The 21622-nt window shown below is 37.1% G+C and overlaps 1 protein-coding gene across 2 annotated transcripts in view; it reads left to right on the top strand.

Annotated features, from left to right (window-relative positions):
- LOC113106359 (A disintegrin and metalloproteinase with thrombospondin motifs 7-like) overlaps nt 1-19696 on the top strand; it is a 78930-nt gene extending 59234 nt beyond the window's left edge. The window contains exons 23-24 of one of the 2 annotated variants that reach the window (XM_026268214.1): nt 2337-2499; nt 16078-19696. In XM_026268214.1, coding sequence (XP_026123999.1) covers nt 2337-2499; nt 16078-16226 — 312 coding nt within the window. In that variant the 3' untranslated portion in view covers nt 16227-19696. Of the gene's footprint in view, nt 1-2336; nt 2500-2926; nt 3066-16077 lie in introns of those variants that run through there. The other variant, XM_026268215.1, reaches the window with a different exon arrangement.
- Nucleotides 19697-21622: the final 1926 nt, after the last annotated feature.

The following is a 21622-nucleotide window of genomic DNA, read 5'->3' as shown; positions in this document are numbered from 1 at the left end:
ACCGTCGTCACGGATTGATTTTTTTTTTCTCCTACAGGTGACTTGCGGGGCTGCATTATATCCTCATCCCCTGCCTCGTTCCTCTTTTCGCCCCCAGAAATCTGTCCCAATCACCGCCGCATTTAGTATAATCTTATTTTTTTTCTTTAATAGCTAACTCCCTCCTCTTTCAGTCTATGCTCCATGCTCTGGCTCCATTCGTTCTTCTTCCTTGTGTTTTCTGATGGAATCTCTATTCCTTTCCATGTTTTTCGCGCTGGTTTCACTGCAAACTGCGTGCAGCCAATGGGCATATGAAACGTCATCACGTAGCATTACAGCACAGTGCCAGGGGGATAAATGACCGAGAACAGAGCCTCATGTCATGCATCACCAGCCAAACTGGCTAGTAAGTTTTAATTTAGAACCCTGGTCAGAACTACACTTGGCCTGATAGACTTGCAAGAGGGCTATGATGTGCAGAGTGGAGGTGGCCTATCCAGAAGCTCTGTAATGTGATGTAATGATGAGATGGATTCAAAAGCAAGTAAGAGAGTTTTATTAATAAATGTGAAACAGGGATAAAGATGATGATGAACACAAAGTCCGAGGAAGCCAACACTCAGCGACACAGGGATGCTGTGGTACAGCCCAGTCCAGTGTGAAGATCCTGGGAGGTGAGTGAAGACAAACGACAATCAGGAAGTTGACGGCGGTGATAATCCAGGAGATGGTGAAGACGAGAGGGCAGATGTGCAAGACAAACGGACAGGCAGCGAGGAGACTGAACAGGCATGAAACAGAACCGACATCCAAACAACGATCTGACAAAAGACAAGGGGAAAACCCGAGAGACTAAATAGTCAGTGCAGATCCTCTGCAGCTGGTGTACTAATTAGTCCTGATTGCAGAGCTGATGAGCCCAGTGATCGGCGGCTCCACCCACAACAACACAAACACAGACAAGAGAGAGAGACAGCGAATTCATGAACCGTGACGTAAGCCTTGGCCATTAGAACAGACGAGACCTTACAAGCTCTTGACTGGAGGTGTGGATTACCCTGCCAGGCAGCAGTGCTCTGCGGGCAAAGCTGCATCGCAATAGCATGCTTGACTAGGGGGATCTCCACATACCCCTAAGCCGCCCCGCCATTGAGGGTAGCGAAGACAGAAAAGACACTTGCTCTGTTTCGAGAAGAAAAAGTTGCCTACTCAGACTTAGTAACCTCTTCATGCACCTCTAGGAAGAATGGAACCGGAGGTGGATGAAGAGGATCGTTGTGCGACACCTCCAGAAACCAATCATTCAGCCTTGATCCTGTCATCTGTTGGGGCTTTTACAATACCACACCACTCGTTTAGAACCATTGTGCTACACAAGCACTTTTAGTAAATCCCCCACATACCAGACATTTTGGACAGTATACTTTACTTGTATTAGATGTGATCAAAACAGCCAACAAAGCACTTTTTTTGTGGCACCATCCCAGTTATTCTTCCTAGATTTTCAAAGATATATAACGAATTATTCCCAGTTGTGTGTGTGTGTGTGTGTGTGTGTGTGTGTGCAGAATGTCAGACCTGCATGTAGAAAATAACACAATTGGACAATCAGTGAAGTCAAATGACAGTGTGCTCATGAATTTGCTCATAATGTGGTCTACCCCTGTGGGTATATACTCACAGCATCTGAACCTAGCTATGATACAGAGAACCCCTTCTATACACCTTCTCCGTACCAGTGCTGTCAAATCATGTGGAAATAATGTTAAATGCATATATGGACTAGAGTATGTGATTATGTTGTATTAACCACCTTGCAAAACCTATAGTGTGATTTCCTTATCCCTTCAGCATTGCTTAGTGTTGCTTTTGCAAAATAAAGGTTGGTTTGTTAGTATGATTCCTATGATGAGATATAAAATTCCTTCAAACCTTGGGTGACCTCTGGTCATGTAAAAATGCTTTTGAATTTGGGCTAAAAATGCTCTGTTTACATGCAACCAAATAATGAATTCATCATCAGACTGATGTCTCAGTTTATACTAAAAAGCCTGTAAATACCCCAGTCAGTCTGACTGAACTCAGTCTGAATGAAACTTTGATTGAATTGAAATCTAATTAACAGAAAAAGATATAAGCTTGTAAAAACTTAAATCTAGCTATTTTGTCATACAGATTCAAAAACATTAACTAGTCGTGTAAATAGATTTTTCAGAATCTAAAGTCAGATTGAGTCAAATATATTAATAAATATTAGGATATGGCACCTTTCAAGACAGTTTCGGTTGTCAAAACTTTGCAATAGTTTATTGATCCGAGTACTGGTTGTTCAACAGTTTATTGTGTATTTGCAGTGTTCGGTGTCCTGTGGAGGAGGTGTTCAGCGCCGACTGGTTAAATGTGTCAACACTAAGGCCGAGCCCGAGGATGAAAATGAACATGTTGATTGTGATCATGAACCTCGACCAAAGAACACAAAGAAATGTAACATTCTTGACTGTGACAGCACCCCCTCTGGTAAGTGGATAGTTCCTGCTAGTTTCAGCCCATTAAATAGCTTTGCATCGGGGTCCTTATCACCCTGTTGGAGTTTATTCTGAGATAACAACCAACTGGATGTACATTATCCCTTACTCATAATAAATAAGCTTACACAACAAAAATATAAATCAGCAAATTTTACTATTCTCAAATCCAATTTGAAAACTACAGGAAAAACTACTAGTCTAACAAATATAAATAAAATTAAAATATTATTAAAGACAAGTGAACAGTCAGTAAATAAATTAAAAGCAATAGCTCAAATAAATAAATAGATTAAAGATACTGTCATGCGTATGTTACCATTTAGTTCCTGTTTTCCTTATTTGGTCTTTCCTACTCCTGTCCTCGTTTTGTGAATGTGTTCCAGCTGTGTTTGATTAATTAGTTAATTTGCTCCCAGGTGTGTCCCACTGGTGTCTGTATATTCATAGTGAGTTCTGGACCTTGGTTCCCATCTCCTGTTTGTCATCCCCAAAGTTCTAGTGTTTTGTATTCCTTAGTTTATTTTTGAATTAAGTTCCAACTGAAGTGTCTCCTCGTTCCTTCCTCCCTGAGTGACCCCCCTGAGAGAACAAGCGATGTTCATCATCGTGGCTCAGACTAACCCCGACCCTGTCAGTTACACAATGCCGTTTGTATAGCTCGCCCTCACCAGCTCCCTCGAGGGGGAAACCCTCTTGACTCAGTTCCGGCTCAGGCCCTGCGGTGCTCCGAGGCACCACCAACCTCGACTGGAAGGAGGCAGTCATCCAGTGTCTGGAGAGACTCCAATCTCGAGCTGACAGGTCCGCTGGCTGTGCTGAAGTCACAGAGATGGCATTTCATGTGTCAAGCCCACTGGCCATTCATGTGGCAAGCCTGCCGGTCATAGCTCTCTCCCGTCCAGAGGTCACTCCAGTGTTGGCTCCAGCCCCAAAGCTCGCTCTAGTGCCAGCTCCTCAAAAGCGCATTGCTGTGTCTGCTTCTCCAGAGCACCTTCCAGTGCCAGCACCTCCTATGTGCTCCCCTGATCCCCAGTTAAGCCCAGGGAGGGCTCCTGGTTCCTCATTTAGTCCAGGGATGGCTACTGATTCCTCGTTTAGCTCAGGAAGGGCTCTGAATCTCAAGTTAAGCCCAGGGAGGGCTCCAGTCCCTGAATCCCCTTCACAGCACCCTCATGTGGCTGCTCTTCCAGCGTGCCCTCCTGGATTCCCAATTTTCCTCAAAATATTTTTTGGGAGCATATACCCGTGGCCGAGCCAGCTAAGGCCATGGAAGATCCACCATAGCCTTCTGAGTCTCCTGATCCACCATGATCCACCATGGCCTCCTGAGCTACCAGCTCCGCCATGGCAACCTGAACTGCCTGCTCCGCCATGGCCTCTTGCCCATTCCTGAAAGGGGGGTGATCTGTCACATATAAGTTCCCGTTTAGTTCCTGTTTTCCTTATTTGGTCTTTCCTGTTCCTGTCCTCGTTGTGTGAATGTGTTCCAACTGTGTTTGATTAATTAGTTAATTTGCTCCCATATTTGTCCCATTGGTGTCTGTGTATTTATAGTGAGTTCTGCCTCTTGTTTCTCATCTGCTGTTATGTCATCCCGGAAGTTGTAGTGTTTTCCTTTATTTTGAATTAAATTCCAGTTGAAGTGTTCTCCTGCAGTTCCTCGTTCCTTTCTCCCAGACTGACCGTGACAGATAAAGTTAATGATGCTTTGGGTTTTTAGATTTGTAGGTGTTCAAGTACAGAAATTAAATAATAAAATGTAAAATAATATTGCATGTTCCTCACTGTGTAAATGAAATATAGATTAATCGTATTCAGCCAAGAAAAGTAAGTGATTTTCTTTTTTTTATTTACTTACTAATATTAAAGGCACAGACAGCAGCTAGTAAATTAGGCAAGGTCACTTTAAACATAATTCATAGGTCTAAAAGGATACACATTTGGTTTCCTTCTCAAATTTTTATGTTTGTTTAAAACATATCCAACTGTTTTTGAGAAAATTTGTCAAGATGGGTATTTTGGCATACTTTTGTATTTCACACTGTCAGGAGTCACTTCAAAGATTATACATCAGTAGTTCTTTGGTCACTCGTTAAACATGACAAAGTTGCAGAAGTCAGAGCAGTGGGGTTCTTTTACAGTGTATTACAGTTACAACTCTAAAACTTTGCTCTCTCTCTCCTCATCAAATTGGCTCAGATCAACTTTAGACTAGGGGTGTCCATGGTTAACCGGTTAACCGATTAACCGTTAAAAATTGTGTAACCGAGTAAAACATTTTGCTCGGTTAAGTGACGTCAATGGCGTGCATTGAATTTAGTTGTAATACATTTTTGCACCACCAGAGACCGCCAGAGCGCTCCCAGACATTTGTAATGTCCACAAGAAGAAGTCATTTTTCTAATATGAAGCGGGCTAATACGAGTGACGGGGCAAAATGCAAGTATTGCAATACAGTGCTTAGATATACTTCAAGTACAACCTCGTTGTTGTAATCTCAACAGCCAACACCCGGGCATCATTAGGCCGGTCAGGACACACTGGATGCGTGGCGAAAGCATCTCAGCTGCGTGGCGTGTCTGTTTTTAATTCGGTTCCCATGTTAACAGGTTAGAGCTTGCCGACTGCCTGCGTGAGACGCGCGGCTCAGGCGCGGCTCGACGCGTGCATGCTAGAAATAGAACCGACGCCTTGTTGGAAGCGTTTCCAGGCAAAGTATAATAGGAAAATATGTTTATATGTCATTTTGTACAAAAATACATATTAATTCATGACATTTTGATATTTGAAAGTCTATAGGTTGACATAAATTCAGATATAAATGTAATTTAAATAAATAAATAATTATCGATTTTCAAATATTGTACGTGTCAAACATAGTCATAGTCATAGCCTTAGCGAGGCGGCCGCGGAGTCTGCTTGTTACCTTTTGCCTTATACATTTTAGGCTTATTCTCAAATTCAGATTGTGTTAATGGGCGGCATTATTAGGCAGTTTTAATAGGACAATTTGACCGGAGAGATACAATTTTATTGGACATTCCTTTTTTTTCGGCCAATGTCCGGAAATTACTATGGTTATGGTTACTATGGCACACTATGGTTAACCGAGTATTAACCGCTAAGGGCCTCGGTTAACGGTTAATGAAAAACTTGAGAACGTGCAGCCCTACTTTAGACCATGCTGGCAAAAAGTTATGGAATTCAAGTTGATTACTCAAACTTTTCTCAAATAGAATGTGATTTGATTTGATGAAGAGCACTCAAAAATGAATGTGAAGCTATATCTAAATATATTCTTTGGGTCATGCTGAGAACATAGATACCAATTTTGCTGCAATCAGCCAAACTTCCTGTCTGCCATTTTTAATTAATTTTGAAAATCAACTTTTTCAAACTCCTCCTAAACTGTAGGTCCATTTTCCCAAAATTTTACTCAGATCATGTTCAGGCCATGCTGGCAAATGTTAAGGATTTCATGTCAATATAAAAAATGGTTATCATTTATCACATCAATGAATTTTCTGCGGTGATGCCAAATTACATCTTTATCTGTACATGGGCTGTATCTCTGCAAAGCTTTGATATATTGACACCAGACTTTGCATGTGCCATTGTCACCTCACACTGACCTTGACAAATTAGTTTAATAACAGTGCCAACTATTAATCTAAAGTGATAAACTATTTATTAACCACTAATGATGAAATCTCCAAAAAAGGCTAAAACAGAAACTTTTGATTACATTAGCCTATTGTGTTGAAACTGGTCTAAAAATATTCTTTGGTCATGCTTAGACCATAGATACTAATTATGCCATATTCTGCCTAACTTCCTGTCTACGTTTTAGAACTCCTCCTAGGCTATTTGTCTGATTTTCGAGTCAGATCATCAAATTAGAGTCAGATCATCTTCAGACTGTGCTGACAAAAACATTTTGTGTTCACAGACAAAAAATTGCATATTGGCAAGGTGTATTTGTCCTTAAACCCAAGTACATGCACTTAAATAAATAAATAACCAAAGCTGTGATTTGGGGCTCCCTACTGGCCTTGGGCCAAATGCCTAGCATACTCCGTATCCAACATAATGGTGGACCTGACTTAAGGGTGGAATTGTATCATTTTTAATAGTACTTTTTATTTTTTCAGTATGAATTCCTTAAAATAGCTGATACTAATTATTTGACATTAATAATCATGTTTAAAATGCACATTATTGATGACATTAGTACTAAATGTATATATGAGTTTAATTCAAGTGTGCAATATCCATGCAAACTTGTGGGAACAAACAGAATTGGAAAAATAATAACTTCTGATTAATGACATTTGTTGCAGATGCCACAGAGCTACAGTCTTTCCACTCTTTGAGACAATAAGCTTATGGATGGTTTAGCTAAACTTATATTTTTAATTGTTTGACTATTATTATTGCATATTATTTTTCACTAGGACAGGTCATTTTTCACATTGAAAAAAAAAACACACAGTCCATTTTGAGCTGCTATAGCCAAAAGGGATTTTTTTCTTCAATGAGACTAGGACAAATCTGTGCACTCAGTATCCTTTGGTAAATATGGTGTGTGTTATTTTGAACTGCAATTACCTGGTAGCATGATTAATAATGACATTTTATAGGTTTAAAGTAATTGCCTTCCATTTATCATCAATCGTACTAAGAGAGAGAGGGAGAAAATACATTTTTACTCTGTGTTTGCTATTGAAAGTTCCATAAAGTGCTGCACCATTAGATTGGTTGGGCTTGATTATTGCTGTTTGCTGAGGATTGTGCCATTTACAGATCTCTGAATCCCTCTTCATTGCTGCTTTTTTGTACTGTAGCTCACCTGGCTCACAGCCTTTAATTACCATCATCATCATTTTGAAATGTAGTGCAAGGGCTTTCATGTGCTAGTCCTGAGAAAATTGCTTTAGGTCAGTGTGCTAATTAAAATGTGATTTGTGATTAGCGGTTTGGTGGTGCATGTTTAATTCCATACTTTTAAAAATAAATTATCCAGGAAAACCACCCACATTTGATTAGTTTTGCGAAATGTTTGATTATAATTATTTTACCCTGGTGGAGTTCACTTAAGGACTCTTCATGATTATTTGCTGGGGGGTGGAACAGGCGTGGTGCACTGTAGATTTGGAAATAAAAACCCACTGGTATGATTGGCTTATTAACGTGGCTGAGAGAGCTCAAAGTGCTGCAATTTAAGAAAACACATGCAAATTTAAAAAAACACCAGCAAATAAAAAAAAACATCTTCATCAGTTTGACAGCACAAGTGCTGCAAATCTTCACATCACATGCATATAACGAAACGCACTGCAAATCATCACAACACATGCATATAACGAAATGCGCTGCAAATCATCACAACACATGCATATAACGAACTGTGTGCAAATCCTTCACAACATATGCAAATTAAGAAACGCTGCATATTCTCACAACACATGCATATAATGAAATGCGCTGCATATCCTCACAACACATGCACATTAACAAACACGCTGCAAATAGCACTGACCACAATTGAAATGTTTCAAGGCGACCTCAAAAAGTGTCGGACCTGGCTGGGATTTGCTTATCGTGCAGTGGTTACTGGTCAGTGGAGTTGTTGGTGAACTGAAAGGTGAGGGTTTTTTTTTAAACACCCTGATTGCATGATTCCTTTATCTTTTTGATATTATTAGCCAAAATAAGCTGAATAATTACATGATTAAATGTAAAACTTTACTTAAGATGGCTAACTTTAATATCCTCAGCTAAATATATTTTCAAGGTTAATGAAAATAAATCTGCAATGCTTCATTAATTGTTTCTTAATGTGCATGTGTTGTGAGGATTTGCAGCGCGTTTCGTTATATGCAAGTGTTGTGATGATGTGCAATGCGTTTTGTTATATGCATGTGTTGTGATGATTTGCAGCTCGTTTCATTATATTCTAGTGTTGTGATGATGTGCAACGCGTTTCGTTATATGCATGTGTTGTGATGATTTGCAGCTCGTTTCGTTATATGCATGTGTTGTGATGATTTGCAGCGCGTTTCGTTATATGCATGTGTTGTGATGATTTGCAGCGCGTTTCGTTATATGCATGTGTTGTGATGATTTGCAGCGCGTTTCGTTATATGCATGTGCTGTGATGATTTGCAGCGCATTTCGTTATATGCATGTGTTGTGAGGATTTGCAACACTTGTGAAGATGTTTTCTTCATTTGCTGGTGTTTTTTCAATTTGCATGTGTTTTCTTAAGTTGCAGCATGTTGAGCTCTCTCGGCCACCTGCGACTTTGCCTCTCATATAAACACTGCATGCGTGAATCGGTGGGCGATGCTGTTACATATGATGCTATTACATCATTGAGTAATACATTCCAAAAGCTGTCGTTTTGGCAGACTTCTTTCAGTTTAAGTAGTTTTAGAGTAACAACAAAGTTTTGAGTTCTAAAACTTACATGATTTTTTTTATAGTACAAGGTACAGTGTAGTATGTCAAAAGGATCAAGGGAATTTTGGTTTATCAGTTCATGACCACTTTAAAATAAGTTTCAAATTCCTCAAGACACTTTTGTAACAATCTACATTGCTGCCGTGTTAGCACCGAGTATGGTGCATGAATACTGTTGCCTAAAAATAATGTTATGGAGATTATTGGCAATTGGGAAACGAAGCTAATGAGTAGGATAAAGCAGCTGTAATTTTAACTGTAATCTGCATGTTTTGGTACAACAAAAGTAAAGTTGTTTTTGGTCCATTTTCTAACAAAATGTCCCACAGTGATTCCATGCTAGGTCAGTGGGCTAAAAATAGGCAGTATTTTGTGAATGTTCAAACTAATTCGACCACATGAGTGTCTACACTATGAAAGCAAACAGGTTGAATTTATTTAGCTTAACTACCTCTAAAAGTTGTTCGTAACACGGGACGTAGGTAGTAGTTTGTAAGCTCTCTGTAATGTACAGTCGAATAATATAATGTTTACCCTAGCTCATCCATTATAAACCTTAAAATACGTAAACAGAACTTTTTAAATGCTATGGATTTTTTTATTTATCCTTCATTCTAACTTCTCTTGCCTCACATGCACTAATGGTAAAAACAAGTTTCCATTAAAAACAATACAATAATAACATTAGTCTATATGTAAGCTATTTTTATGTAAATAACATTCAGAAAACTGTCATTGAAATGAATATTGATCAATAAATACTGAAATAAAAAAATATATAGGAAATGCCGTTTATTATTTCATCTGACATGCAACACGGACCAAAGCGCACAGAGGCGCACTGTAGATGAGGTGTTGAAGACTCACTAAAAAATAAACAAAGTATTCACATAGGCCTATTGTTCTCTCTCTTAGTACATGAGTGTATATTTCAGCAGCATCATATATTTCTAAAGGATTGCAATTTGTCGGGTAAAAGAAGATCATATTGATGCACCTCACTCAGTGTCCTGTTTTATTCCAGCCATTACTCCTGATCAGATGCTTCTGTAAATATTTTGTTTATGTGTAGAGTTACACTTCAACTAAGTGTAATGGTGCACCGAAAAAATTTTTTTTAGTAGTGCGTAAGTTGTAACTTAGTGCCCATTTACATCAAAATGTGTAACTCACGTACAGTTGGTGCAACCAGCCCCTTTTAATTCCACCTGTCACAAATACATATGGACATAGGTGTGTTCTTCTTAACTAATATATTTTAGTCATGAAGCTACTTTATATAACAAGAGTAATATAAGTATCCCCATGTAACAGGTGTAAACTGTCGGGTCTGAGGAATAATGCATACGAAAAATGCAAGAACTAAATAATACTGGCTATATTAGGATACCTCATCTTCACTTTGTCCTCATTATTTATTCATTTGGTTGGTTGACACTGGGTTTGATCCAGGCTCCTGGCTTTTTCACAGTCAATACTTGACATCAGCAGTATTCTGAAGAGCTCTGCTTTATTAGCAACATTTTGTTTCAGTTTGTTTGTTGGCGCTGGATTGTGAATTAATCAGCTACTTGATCAACTGCCAAAAACCTGGTTATTTTGGCTCAGACTGTCATAGTTGAGCTGGAGTGTCTCACAGTCTTTTGTGATACTTAGGGACATTTCACTGATTCTCCAAGCTGGGTGCCTTCTGATTAAGAATTGGACTTTCCCCCTCTAGATTTGTAAATCATGACATCCCAAAGGGCTATTAATAGTATTGTTTTGTTTTTTTTTACCCCCTTTTGCCTTAGATAATAACCTCTTTTGGCAAGGCATGCTGCAGCTCAATTCCCTCACTCCTGACAGTGTTTTGGATGTTGAGAGAGGACTTGCATAACTGTTTGGAATGAATTATTTTGGCGTTGTCCAAATAGATCACAAGTGGATTTTCATGCCACTTCAACTGAAGTCAGCTGTTATCTACTTGCAAATTACAATGCTGTTGCATAACAAATCAACCCTGTGTTGCTTTACATCTTAAAGCATTGTGTTAACATATAGTAAGCAGTATGATAAACAAATGTAAATGCACAGTATTTCCTACAAAGATTCAATATTTCAGTGTGTTTCCATGAAGTCCCCAAATATTTCCTTGTTTTCCCAGATTTATTCCAACAACATCTCAGGAAGAAAATTATAATAAATGAGACAATTATTGAATAAAGTGAGAGTATAAAGCTCTAACAATTAATGTGTAAAAAGTTTAGATTGTTTTATAGAGAAGGTCTCGGAGTTCATACTGAAATTTATGATGTATGCCTTTTGTTAAATCTCATTGATATGAAGGTTTTATGTTTTTTGTTTCTTTCCTATAGGTTGTTCTGTCTATATATAAGCATTGTAACACCCACGTTTTAAGCAGGAAATGCCAGACAAAAATTATAATTTACCAAACATTTATAAGTGATTAATACGTGATTTGCTAACAATTAGTGAATGTTTTGTTGTAAAACATGTTTTTGTAAAGTTGTAAATGTTTTACAAACCTTCCAGTTACAGGTTTCGTGTGTGTGTACACACTGGGATGAAAGAACTGCAAATGATGAGTAAAACATTTACAACTCATGAGTAGTCTACACTTTACAATAGGGGATGCAAAAATGATTTTGTAAATGATTTATTAATGCGTTTACAAAACAGGTTTTGAATATGTTGTAGTATGTACTGCAATGTAAGGGCTGACTGGTTAGGGTGTAAACAGATGTCTTCTCTGACACAAGTGGAGTATTTTAACGCTGTGAGATAATATTACAGTGTTGACATTTCAATGATCTATAAGTCATTAATAATATATTAACATGTAACTTATTAATTACTAAGAATAGCAATAACATTGAGGAACCTATATTTAAGTGAATAAACCAAGTGTTAGTTCATGCTGAAGGTTGGGGAAAAATCCCTAACTGAAAAAGAAAAACAAACTTCATTTCCTGTATCACTAAGGCTCCTCAACATTGTTTAAAACGGCTCTTACAGGATGTTAGGGAGGTGGGGTGAGTTCAGACCGGATTAATGAGCCCTCTCCCAGCCGAAGGCCACTTTTTATCACGGGATTTGGTCTGCTGCTCTGTCTGGAATAAATCATGTAAATACAGGAAGCACGCATATATGTGTGTGTGTGTGCTCTTGTTTTTGTGACATATCAGGACGCAACTCTGTATAATGACATGGGTATGACACAGGTATTACAAGGAGAGGGTGACTTATGAGGACATAACCCATGTCCCCATTTTTCAAAACACTTATCAATCATACAGAATGAGTTTTTTTGAGAAAGTAAAAATGCACAAAGTTTCCTGTGAGGGTTAGGGTTAGGTGTAGGGTTGGTGAAGGGCGATAGAATATACAGTTTCTACAGTATAAAAACCATAACGCCTATGGGATGTCCCCACTTTTCACAAAAACAAACATTTGTGTGTGTGTGTGTGTGTGTGTTTGTGATTGAATGTACAAGCAACAGATTTGGTGACTTTCAAAATTTGGCCTTAAGCAAAATAAGTGTTTTAATACTGCTTATATATTAGAAAATGAAAAATAATAATCACAGTGTTAAAGTAAATGATTGACAATTATGATTTGTATCATGATCATGCATCCTTAAACCATGTCCAATAACTTTGCACGTGATGTAATATTTAAGAACTACTGTATCTCTTTTAAAATAGAACCCCATACATTTTAACTGATTGGATAGCTATTCAGTCGTGAAAAGACAATTTGTAAACGCCCTCCAAATATAAATTATAAATGCACATTTGCTTCTGCTGACTTGGGCCACATATATGATCTTAACTCACCCAAAGCAGAATTACATCATCATACAGTAGTTTGGGAGCACCAAAAAGCATTTGGGAGCATTTGCATCATCACTGCAGCAAACTCTTATTGTATTTGCATACATTTATGAGGCTATGTGTTATTGGGTAATGTACAGTACATCCAATGAAATTGCAATTTCATTAATGAAGATGCTTACTGTATGATGAAGGGACTCGTAAAAAAAAAATGTCATTAGGCCGTAATTCATTCTCTTTTTGTAATAAAACATTACTGTTGTTTCTAGTTAATGGTCAGTCCATTAATTCTCAGATTTTTAGTAGCAGCCTCAAATGGCACTGGAACTCACAATTACTGTCAATACCGTACGTGTGCTGTGAATCACACATAACCAGTGACTGAATGAATTCTGAATGACAGGGTCATGGATGAGAAGACTGTGCTCCATGTGAAGTGTTGTGGGCTTTAACTTTCTTTGAGCTGAAAGGACATGACAGCTTCCACAGGCTGGTAATGAGGTGTTTGTGAGCAGAGGAAAAGCAAAAACTAGGACATGTGGTGAAAATGCTTTGCAGCTATATTAGATTCGAAAAAAAGCAGACTTGATGCCAACACTTCAAGGTTCCATTTGTTAACTATATGTAACACATTAACTAACAATACCTTTGTTACATTATTTATTGCTAAAATTAGTTAATAAAACTACAGCTGTTCATTGTTAGTCCATGTTAGCTGCAGGTTCATTAAATAACATTAATAGATACAATCTTGATTTTAAGAATGTATTCGTAAATGTTGGATTCAGTACTAACAAAGATTAATACATGCTGCAGAAGTATTTTTCATTGTTCATTTTAACAAATGGAACCTTATTGTAAAGTGCTACTTATATTTTTTACTTTACAAGTAGCAGATAAGGACAACTTCTTATAAATATAAATACTTGTGACGTATGTGCATTCACATTAAAAAAATCCCTTATGTGCATAAGAACAAGCTTTCGTTATGTGTTTTATCAGAAGTTGTTTACACATAAGCCTTTGGAGATTTCTGATAAAGTAGAAAAGTAATAGGGACATGGTCACACAGCTACGTGCCTATGAACAGAGTGGCAGTGTGGGAAGGAAAGGGTCTGCTGGGGTTTTGGTGAGGGGGTGCAGCGTGTGATCCCACTGCAGCTGGGGCCCTTGACCCTACTGATGTCAACACACTGTGTGATCTAGCAGCATGAGGAGATGGTGTCATGCTAAGATGTGAATGACTCCTTCTGTTAGAGGCCTATCCAGTGGAAATGCCCTGAAAATTAATTTAGAAGGGCTCTCTGCAACACTTTGCTTCCGTAAATTTGTGTTGTAAACCCTTCTTTGTTTTTGGTCTTTGCTCTAAGGGCTTTTGGTCTTATCAGTATTTTAGACAAGGATAAACTATGACGCATTTAGAGTATGCTTTTAATCAGCTCTTTACTGGCACACATGATGTCTTGTAAATGGTATTCAAAAAGAAAAAAAGAAAAAAATTCTTGTCTTGCTGAATGCTTTAAAAAAACATGCCCAGCAAAGGTTAAACTGGTACACCGGAGATATTTTGTGGCCAACTTGGCAAAATAAGGCATTTTTATAATCCAATAGTTAATCTTTTTATGTTTTGAATAATTTATCATAAAAATAAAAAAATCCAATGCTCAAGGGGTCCAAATCCATCAGCATGCTCACCCTCATCCCATCTTAGCATTCCCCCACCTAGCATTTCATGGGATTTTTGGAACAAAATCCTAGAAAATTACTAAACTTCATTTTTATAGCCTGGTGTGAATATCTTCAGAAAAAGAAAAAAAAAAGATAGAATAATTATTTTCAAAACTATAAAAGGTTAATAAATTGGTGATAGTTTCTTGTTTTTTTGTCGATAACTTTTACAGCTTGTTTGTAAAGGGTACATAAAGGTTTTAATGTGGTCCGACCCACCTGGGACCAGCTTGTAGAACAGTAAAATAATTGTGAAAAAATCATTGAATGCAAAAACAGTTTAGCTGCGGCTATTGGTAACTGGTGTCTTATATGTCTAAAATTAGCCAAATTAGCTCTGACACAATTGGAGATCTTTTTTATGTGTTTTTTAAAACTTAAATTAGAATCAATAATTATGCCCAGATACTTGAAATGATCAACAATATGTATCACCTCTCCCATAATACAGATATCGGGTTGATGTTGTGTAACATTCCTCTTAATAGAGAAATACATACCCACATTTGCTTTAAAAGATTCAGAAATTAACTAGATAATGCAACAATTATTTTTTTATTTATTTTACTATAATTTTTTTTTTAATGCCTCAAATTCTGACCAAACTTTCATGATGTGCCACTGTCAGTGTATTTGCCCATATTTGGTCCTTCCTGTTCCTGTCCTTATCATTAGTTCCAGGTGTTTCCTGTTTAGTTTTATCCCAGATGTGTCTTGTCATCCCCTTTTCATGTCATGTATATATAACGTGTGCCCTATTTTTAGTTCAGCGTCCGGTATTGTTTGTCAGCCTCCTCTGTTATGTGTGTTTTCCTGGCTTCCTGGTTGTTAAACCTCGTTCCGTGTTCCCTCACATTAGCGACTGTGACAGAAACCCTTTTCACTTTTCCGACTGTGATGAGGTTTAAATATATTTATCAACGTTTTTAAAGTTACAATTTTAATATATGTAATTTACATTTATAACATTATACTTTGTGTTTTATTACCATGACATTAAATAAAAAATAAAAAAATTGGTTATTGCGTGAGTGTTTCTAGTATAACAACTGAGGGAGTGATGGCAAATTTCGACATCTTTCTCTCTTCTGATATTTCTCTCTTTTTTCTCTCTCTCTTTCATAAAAAAACAATTGTGATTTATTTTTTTCTATTGGGACATGGGAAAGCAAGAATTATATTTGTTGTAGTTTGTTAACCATTGATGTTGTTTCCTAATGATGAGTTCCACTTCTGAGAACCTCGGAAGTGAGAAAAGGATCCTTATTAAAAGTGACCCTTAATTATGTTTTGTGCAGCCATTATACTTTTCATGGTCTACGTTCTATATGTAGTCAACTTGATTTTATTTCAGGAATTCAAAGGATCAGTCATGAGTGCGGTTTGTTATCGCTGTGTTGCTGTAATGTGTTGCCTGGCTTGAGGGCAAATGTGGGAATGCACTAGAGCATGTTTCTCGCGCAGGTGATGAAGCAGTCTCACCCTTCTAGAGCTGTCCTAACTACAGTCTCTCATGTTTGTTCTCTGTCTGTGTCTTTCAGGTCAGTTGTGTTTACAAGACCATTTGACATTACGCTTCTGTCAGACCCTCAAGTGGCTCGGGCAATGTCAAGTGCCTTCAGTCCATGTAAAGTGCTGCAAGACCTGCGGGCTGCCATCAAGGGGCAATGATCGCATTGCAAGTCGCTGAGATGCAGGGGGATTGCAGAATTAATGTTGTAAGCCATGGAACAAAATATTACACAGATACTCAAAGCAGCTATGGACCAATCCATCGTTGGAAAAACTGGTCTGGTCTGGTCAAGCTGTTGCCATTGACCAACAGTTCATCAGGGAGCTACTTTATCCCTACATACAGTACACATACAGTAAGAGGTGCTTATTTCCGCCCATCATCTCAGATAAGTGGTAGTAAAACATTTAAGTGGACCATCTTGCCATCTCACTATAGTAATATTTTTAGCATGTAGAGTTAGCATTTTAGCTCTTCTGGTTCTGTCATCCATAAGTCATTGGGTTTATTGAATTATGTTTTTGTAAATGCCTGAAATAAGGTTTATGGTTCAAACAAGCACATTATATTTTCATGTTTTATTCAATGGCTTTAATACATCAGTTAAACCCACTTATGACTTTACTTCTACTTGTCTTGAAAAGGTTGGTTGCTAAGAAGAGGCTAAATGGGACTGCATTAAATGTCATCACAAAAAAAAAAAAAACCTTCTTCCTCACTAACCTGCTTTCAATACCTTGTCATGTTTATAAATGGGATCTTGCAAACTGTTCTACTTTCAGGGATTTTTTAAAGAGTTGTCAGAAGCTCATTGGTGATTCTGAAGTCATGCGACTGCGAAGTCGTTTTTTTATTGCCTACATAACTTTTACTTCTGACAAAGAGAGAACTAAACGTAAGAATCTAACATTTATTGGTCACAGAACTTATTTTCTTCAATAATATAAAAGCAGATGGAAAAATACAGCTTTTTTTTGTCAAGGGTGATGCTAATTTCCAGATCAACCCACAACAATATGTCTGGTATAGAAATTCAATATTTTTTTCATATTAGCATTTGACAGAGCAAATTCATAATTTGGCTATTTGAATCAATTTTTTTTTTACTCTGTCAGGAATTGATGATGCAGTTCGACTATCAGAACCACAGATAACCACAAAGCAAGAGCGCAATTCCACATAATTGCAAGTTTGCAGTTGTTTCTATTTATTGAAGCTGATAGCAGATCAGATATAAAACCAGTAATGAAGTACCTGGTGCTGCAACATAAAACGGTGCTAAAGGTAGCGAGCGCAAAGCTCCTCACTCAGTCTAGTGTTGGCTGGTACTTGAATTCTATACACACTATTTATAGTACCTTAATTTTATATGTCTGTATTACCCTTTGGATTAATAAACCTACACAGAATAATAGATCAGTGTACCACTTTTCAAAATGTATACAACATAGAATAATGTCTGCTTTCATAAAATATAAAGGATTTCTTTTTAATGCAGTCATTGTATTACTCTAGTGTATAAAATGAGATACCACTGTTAGAAAAACTCATTGTGTTTGTCAAGTACATGAAATATTACACTAAGTAAATGTTAAGTATGGTTGTTTTTACTTTTTTTTTATATTACATGACCACTAACTGTGCATTTATTCTTGAGATGCGATCACATCTGTGAAATTTCTGCAAAGTTTTGTGGACAAAAAAGGTCTATTATTAATAGTGTAGTAATGTACAGTATGAAGCTCAGTTCACACAGAGCAATATGTCATTGAAATTTCACAGACAAAAAGGGTCAATTTTTTATGTCTATATTAAAGATATGAATCACAACTAACATAAAAATCACTTTCAAACCAAGCTTTTTCTTGGTTATACTTCTGTTTCTCATCACAGCAACCTCAGTGTAAAACTCCAGAATGTGCAGATTCCCATTTAAATAATTGCATATTTCAATGAAGCCCATTTCTGCCACTTAAAAAAAAAGAAATAAAAAAAGGTAATTGTGACTTTTTAATCTCACAATTCTGACTTTTTTCTCAGGATTGCATGATACAAACTCACAGTTCAGACTTTTTCTCAGAATTGCGTAATACAAACTCACAATTGCAAGTTAAAAAGTAATATTGTGAGATATAAACTTGCAATTACGAGACATAAAGTCAGAACTGCGAGATATAAACTCCCAAATCTGAGAACATATCAGTCCCCAAGACCCCTCCCCCCCACCCCCTCTCAAAATTTGCAATTCGGTTTATGTAAAAAGAAATTCTGAATTGCAAGATATAAATTCGCAATTTCGAGAAAAAGTCAGAATTATAAGTTTTTGTCTCACATTTGTGACTGTATATCTAGCAATTCAGACTTTATAGTTGTATAAACTGTGCTGCATATTCTCTCTAACTAAACCAAAAATAAATTATAAGTTTTTCTTAATAACAGTTCAGGTATCATTTGGTTTTAAGTGGAAAAAGTAAAAGTTGGTAGCACATTTAAAAAAAAAAAATATGCATAACACTAAATTAATTTTCATCACTCATTCCTCCAAGGACCATGTAATATAGCTGCAGTGTTCATCATTTGTCCATGTTTTGCTCTGATTCAGATAACAGGCCTGTGCTGCATTACTAATCAACATCAAAAAGAAAATGCAACATATTTTGTTTGTCAAGTTGCATGCAATTAATTTGTAATAATGTTCTTTTCATTAAGTGTTTGTTTAGGCTTGTCATTCTGTGCTTAGCTGATGTTTCAGGACTGTCCTACTTTACAATCAGATCCTTTTAGTTAACATTAGTAAATGCATTAACCAGCAATGAGCAATACATTTGTTACACTATTAATTAATCTTAGTTAATGAAAATACAACTGTTTTTCGTTTGTTCATCTTAGCTCAGGTCCATTAAATAATATACATTTAGATTTTAATAAAAGTTGATATTAACATAAATGCTTTAGAAATATTTTTCATTGCTAGTTAATGTTAACAAATGGATCCTTATTGTAAAGCATTACATAGATATTTTCTGGTCATATTGGATTTTATTAAACATTGATTAATTTTGGGCAAGTATCATTGTCATATTAAATATTATTGATATTGCACTTCTGTAACACCTTTATTTTTTGTACTTCTTTATTAAATAGTTTTTTTGTTAAGGAAATTATGTGGCAACTTTTTAAACCAGCACACACACAAATGCAATTCAAGAATAATGTCTATAGCCTTGAGGCAAGAAAACCAGAAAATAAATGAATACAATATTTAGCCTAAAATAATCTCATGTTTTGAGTCAGAGTAGAACTGTAAGTGTCTGTGTCTGTAGTGCATAGCAAACTACAGAGTTTCATCTAATTTTGGACTCATTCCTTTAAAGGTCATGTTTCTTAGCATTTGGACTGTGTTGAGGCTGTTCCACTAATGTGAATTTTTATCAAATGAAATCCGTTATTTGAGCACGAGTAGGCTATGATTTCAGTATAAGTATATAGTTTGAATGTAATAGAGTGAGTTTTCAGAGTGAGTTACTTAAAAATCCAATTTAGGAAGAAAGGAATGGGATGTTTCAGGGTACATTTTATCCTAGAGGACCTCATCTGACCATTGGTTATTAACTGCTCCTGAATAATTAAAATGGAACCTATATGTGTAACTGTGAGTGCTGTGTTTACTTGTTTGTTTTCATATTGTTCAGTTATTTCTTTTGATCAGTGCTTCAGGCCAACAAGCCCATTAAAACCTCTTCAATCTATTAGATCTGATGCATGACAGTAACGATAGTAATTATGCATGTGATTCCATTCTCTTGTACCCAAAGTAGCTCATGAAACGAAGAGGTCTGTCTGAGCACCAAGCTTTGATTCTCCATCATTAAAAGACTTCCAAGAGTTTGTGCATTTCCGTGCATTGAATGCCCTTTTAGTCTTCAAAAGAGACATTGAACTGCAGAACCTTCTTTCAGAAAGAGAAACAGTGCCTCACCATGGTTAAATAATTAGGGCCCGAGCACCGATGGTGTGAGGACCCTCTTGGAATTGCTCCGTTTATTATTATTATTATTATTATTATTATTATTATTATTATTCTTCTTCTCCAAAATGAATCGCATTTTTGAGGGCCTAAACATGCTCGAAAAGTCATGAAACTTTGCACACACCTCAGAACTGGCGAAAATTTACGTCTGATATGGGTTTCAGAAGTGGGTGTGGCAAAATGGCTCAACAGCGCCACCTATACACGTTCAACGGTGTGCGCCTCGAGCTACGTTTCATGTACATGTATGAAAATCGGTATACACATGTAACTCTCCAATACCTACAAAAAAGTCTCTTGGAGCAAAATCCGAAACCCAACAGGAAGTCGGTTATTACTAATATTATGAGCAAATTTTGTGTCATTTTTGGCATTTCCATGCGTTGTATTTTAACGAACTCCTCCTAGAGATTCATTCAGATCAACACCAAATTTGGTATGCCTAATCTGAAGGCCTTTGCGATGTTAAATTGCGAAGCTTTTGAGTTTTCGTTAATGGGCGTGTCCGTGGTGGCCTGGCGAATTTCGATGATTCGCCATGAAACAGGAAGTTGCTATAACTCAGACATACAATGACCAATCTGCCCCAAACTTCACATGTTTGATGAGACTCCTGACCTGAAAAGATTGACATGCCCATATTCAGTTATAGTCATAGCGCCACCTATTGGCAACAGGAAGTGACATATTTTACACTGCGATGAACTACTCCTAGAAATTTTATGACATCAATGTATTTTTTGTGGTCAGTCTAATCTAAAGCCCTGTGCGATGTTAAGTTGTGAAGATCTTGAGTTTTCGTTAAAAGGCGTGTCCATGGCGCCGTCACGAAGTTCGATGTCTCGCCATGGGAATAAAAGATGTTATAACTCAGGCATAAAATGTCCGATCTTCCCCAAACTTCACATGTGTGATAAGAGTCCTGGCCTGAACACATCTGAAGGCCAAAATTCCATCAGGTGTGGCAAAATGGCTCGATAGCGCCACCTATACACTTTCAACAAAGTGCGCCTCGAGCTATGTTTCACGTACATGTACAAAAATCGGTATACACATGTAACACACCAATACCTAAAAAAAAGTCTCTTGGTACGAAATCCGAATCCCAACAGGAAGTCGGTTATTTAGAATTTTCTCTGCAATATTGGCATTGTTTTTGCCATTTTCAGGGGTTGTACTTTAACGAACTCCTCCTAGAGATTTATTCAGATCAACACCAAACCTGGTCAGTGTAATCTTAAGCCCTTTGCGATGTTAAATTGCGAAGATCTTTAGATTTCGTTAAAGGGCGTGTCCATGGTGGCCTGACAAATTTCGATGTTTCGCCATGAAAAAGGAAGTTGCTGTAACTCAGACATACAATGTCCAATCTGCCCCAAACTTCACATGTTAGATAAAATTTCTGCCCTTAACAGATCTACATGCCCACATTCAGTTATAGTCATAGCGCCACCTATTGGCAACAGGAAGTGACATGTTTTACGCTGCAACAAACTACTCCTATAATTTTTTTGAGATTAACATATATTTTGTTGTCAGTCTA

This window comes from Carassius auratus, chromosome 7 (assembly GCF_003368295.1).
Source record: "Carassius auratus strain Wakin chromosome 7, ASM336829v1, whole genome shotgun sequence".
NCBI classification, from domain to species: Eukaryota; Metazoa; Chordata; class Actinopteri; order Cypriniformes; family Cyprinidae; genus Carassius; species Carassius auratus.
The sequence above is the reverse complement of the archived record's forward strand: the minus strand, read 5'-3'. Positions and strand labels throughout refer to the sequence as shown.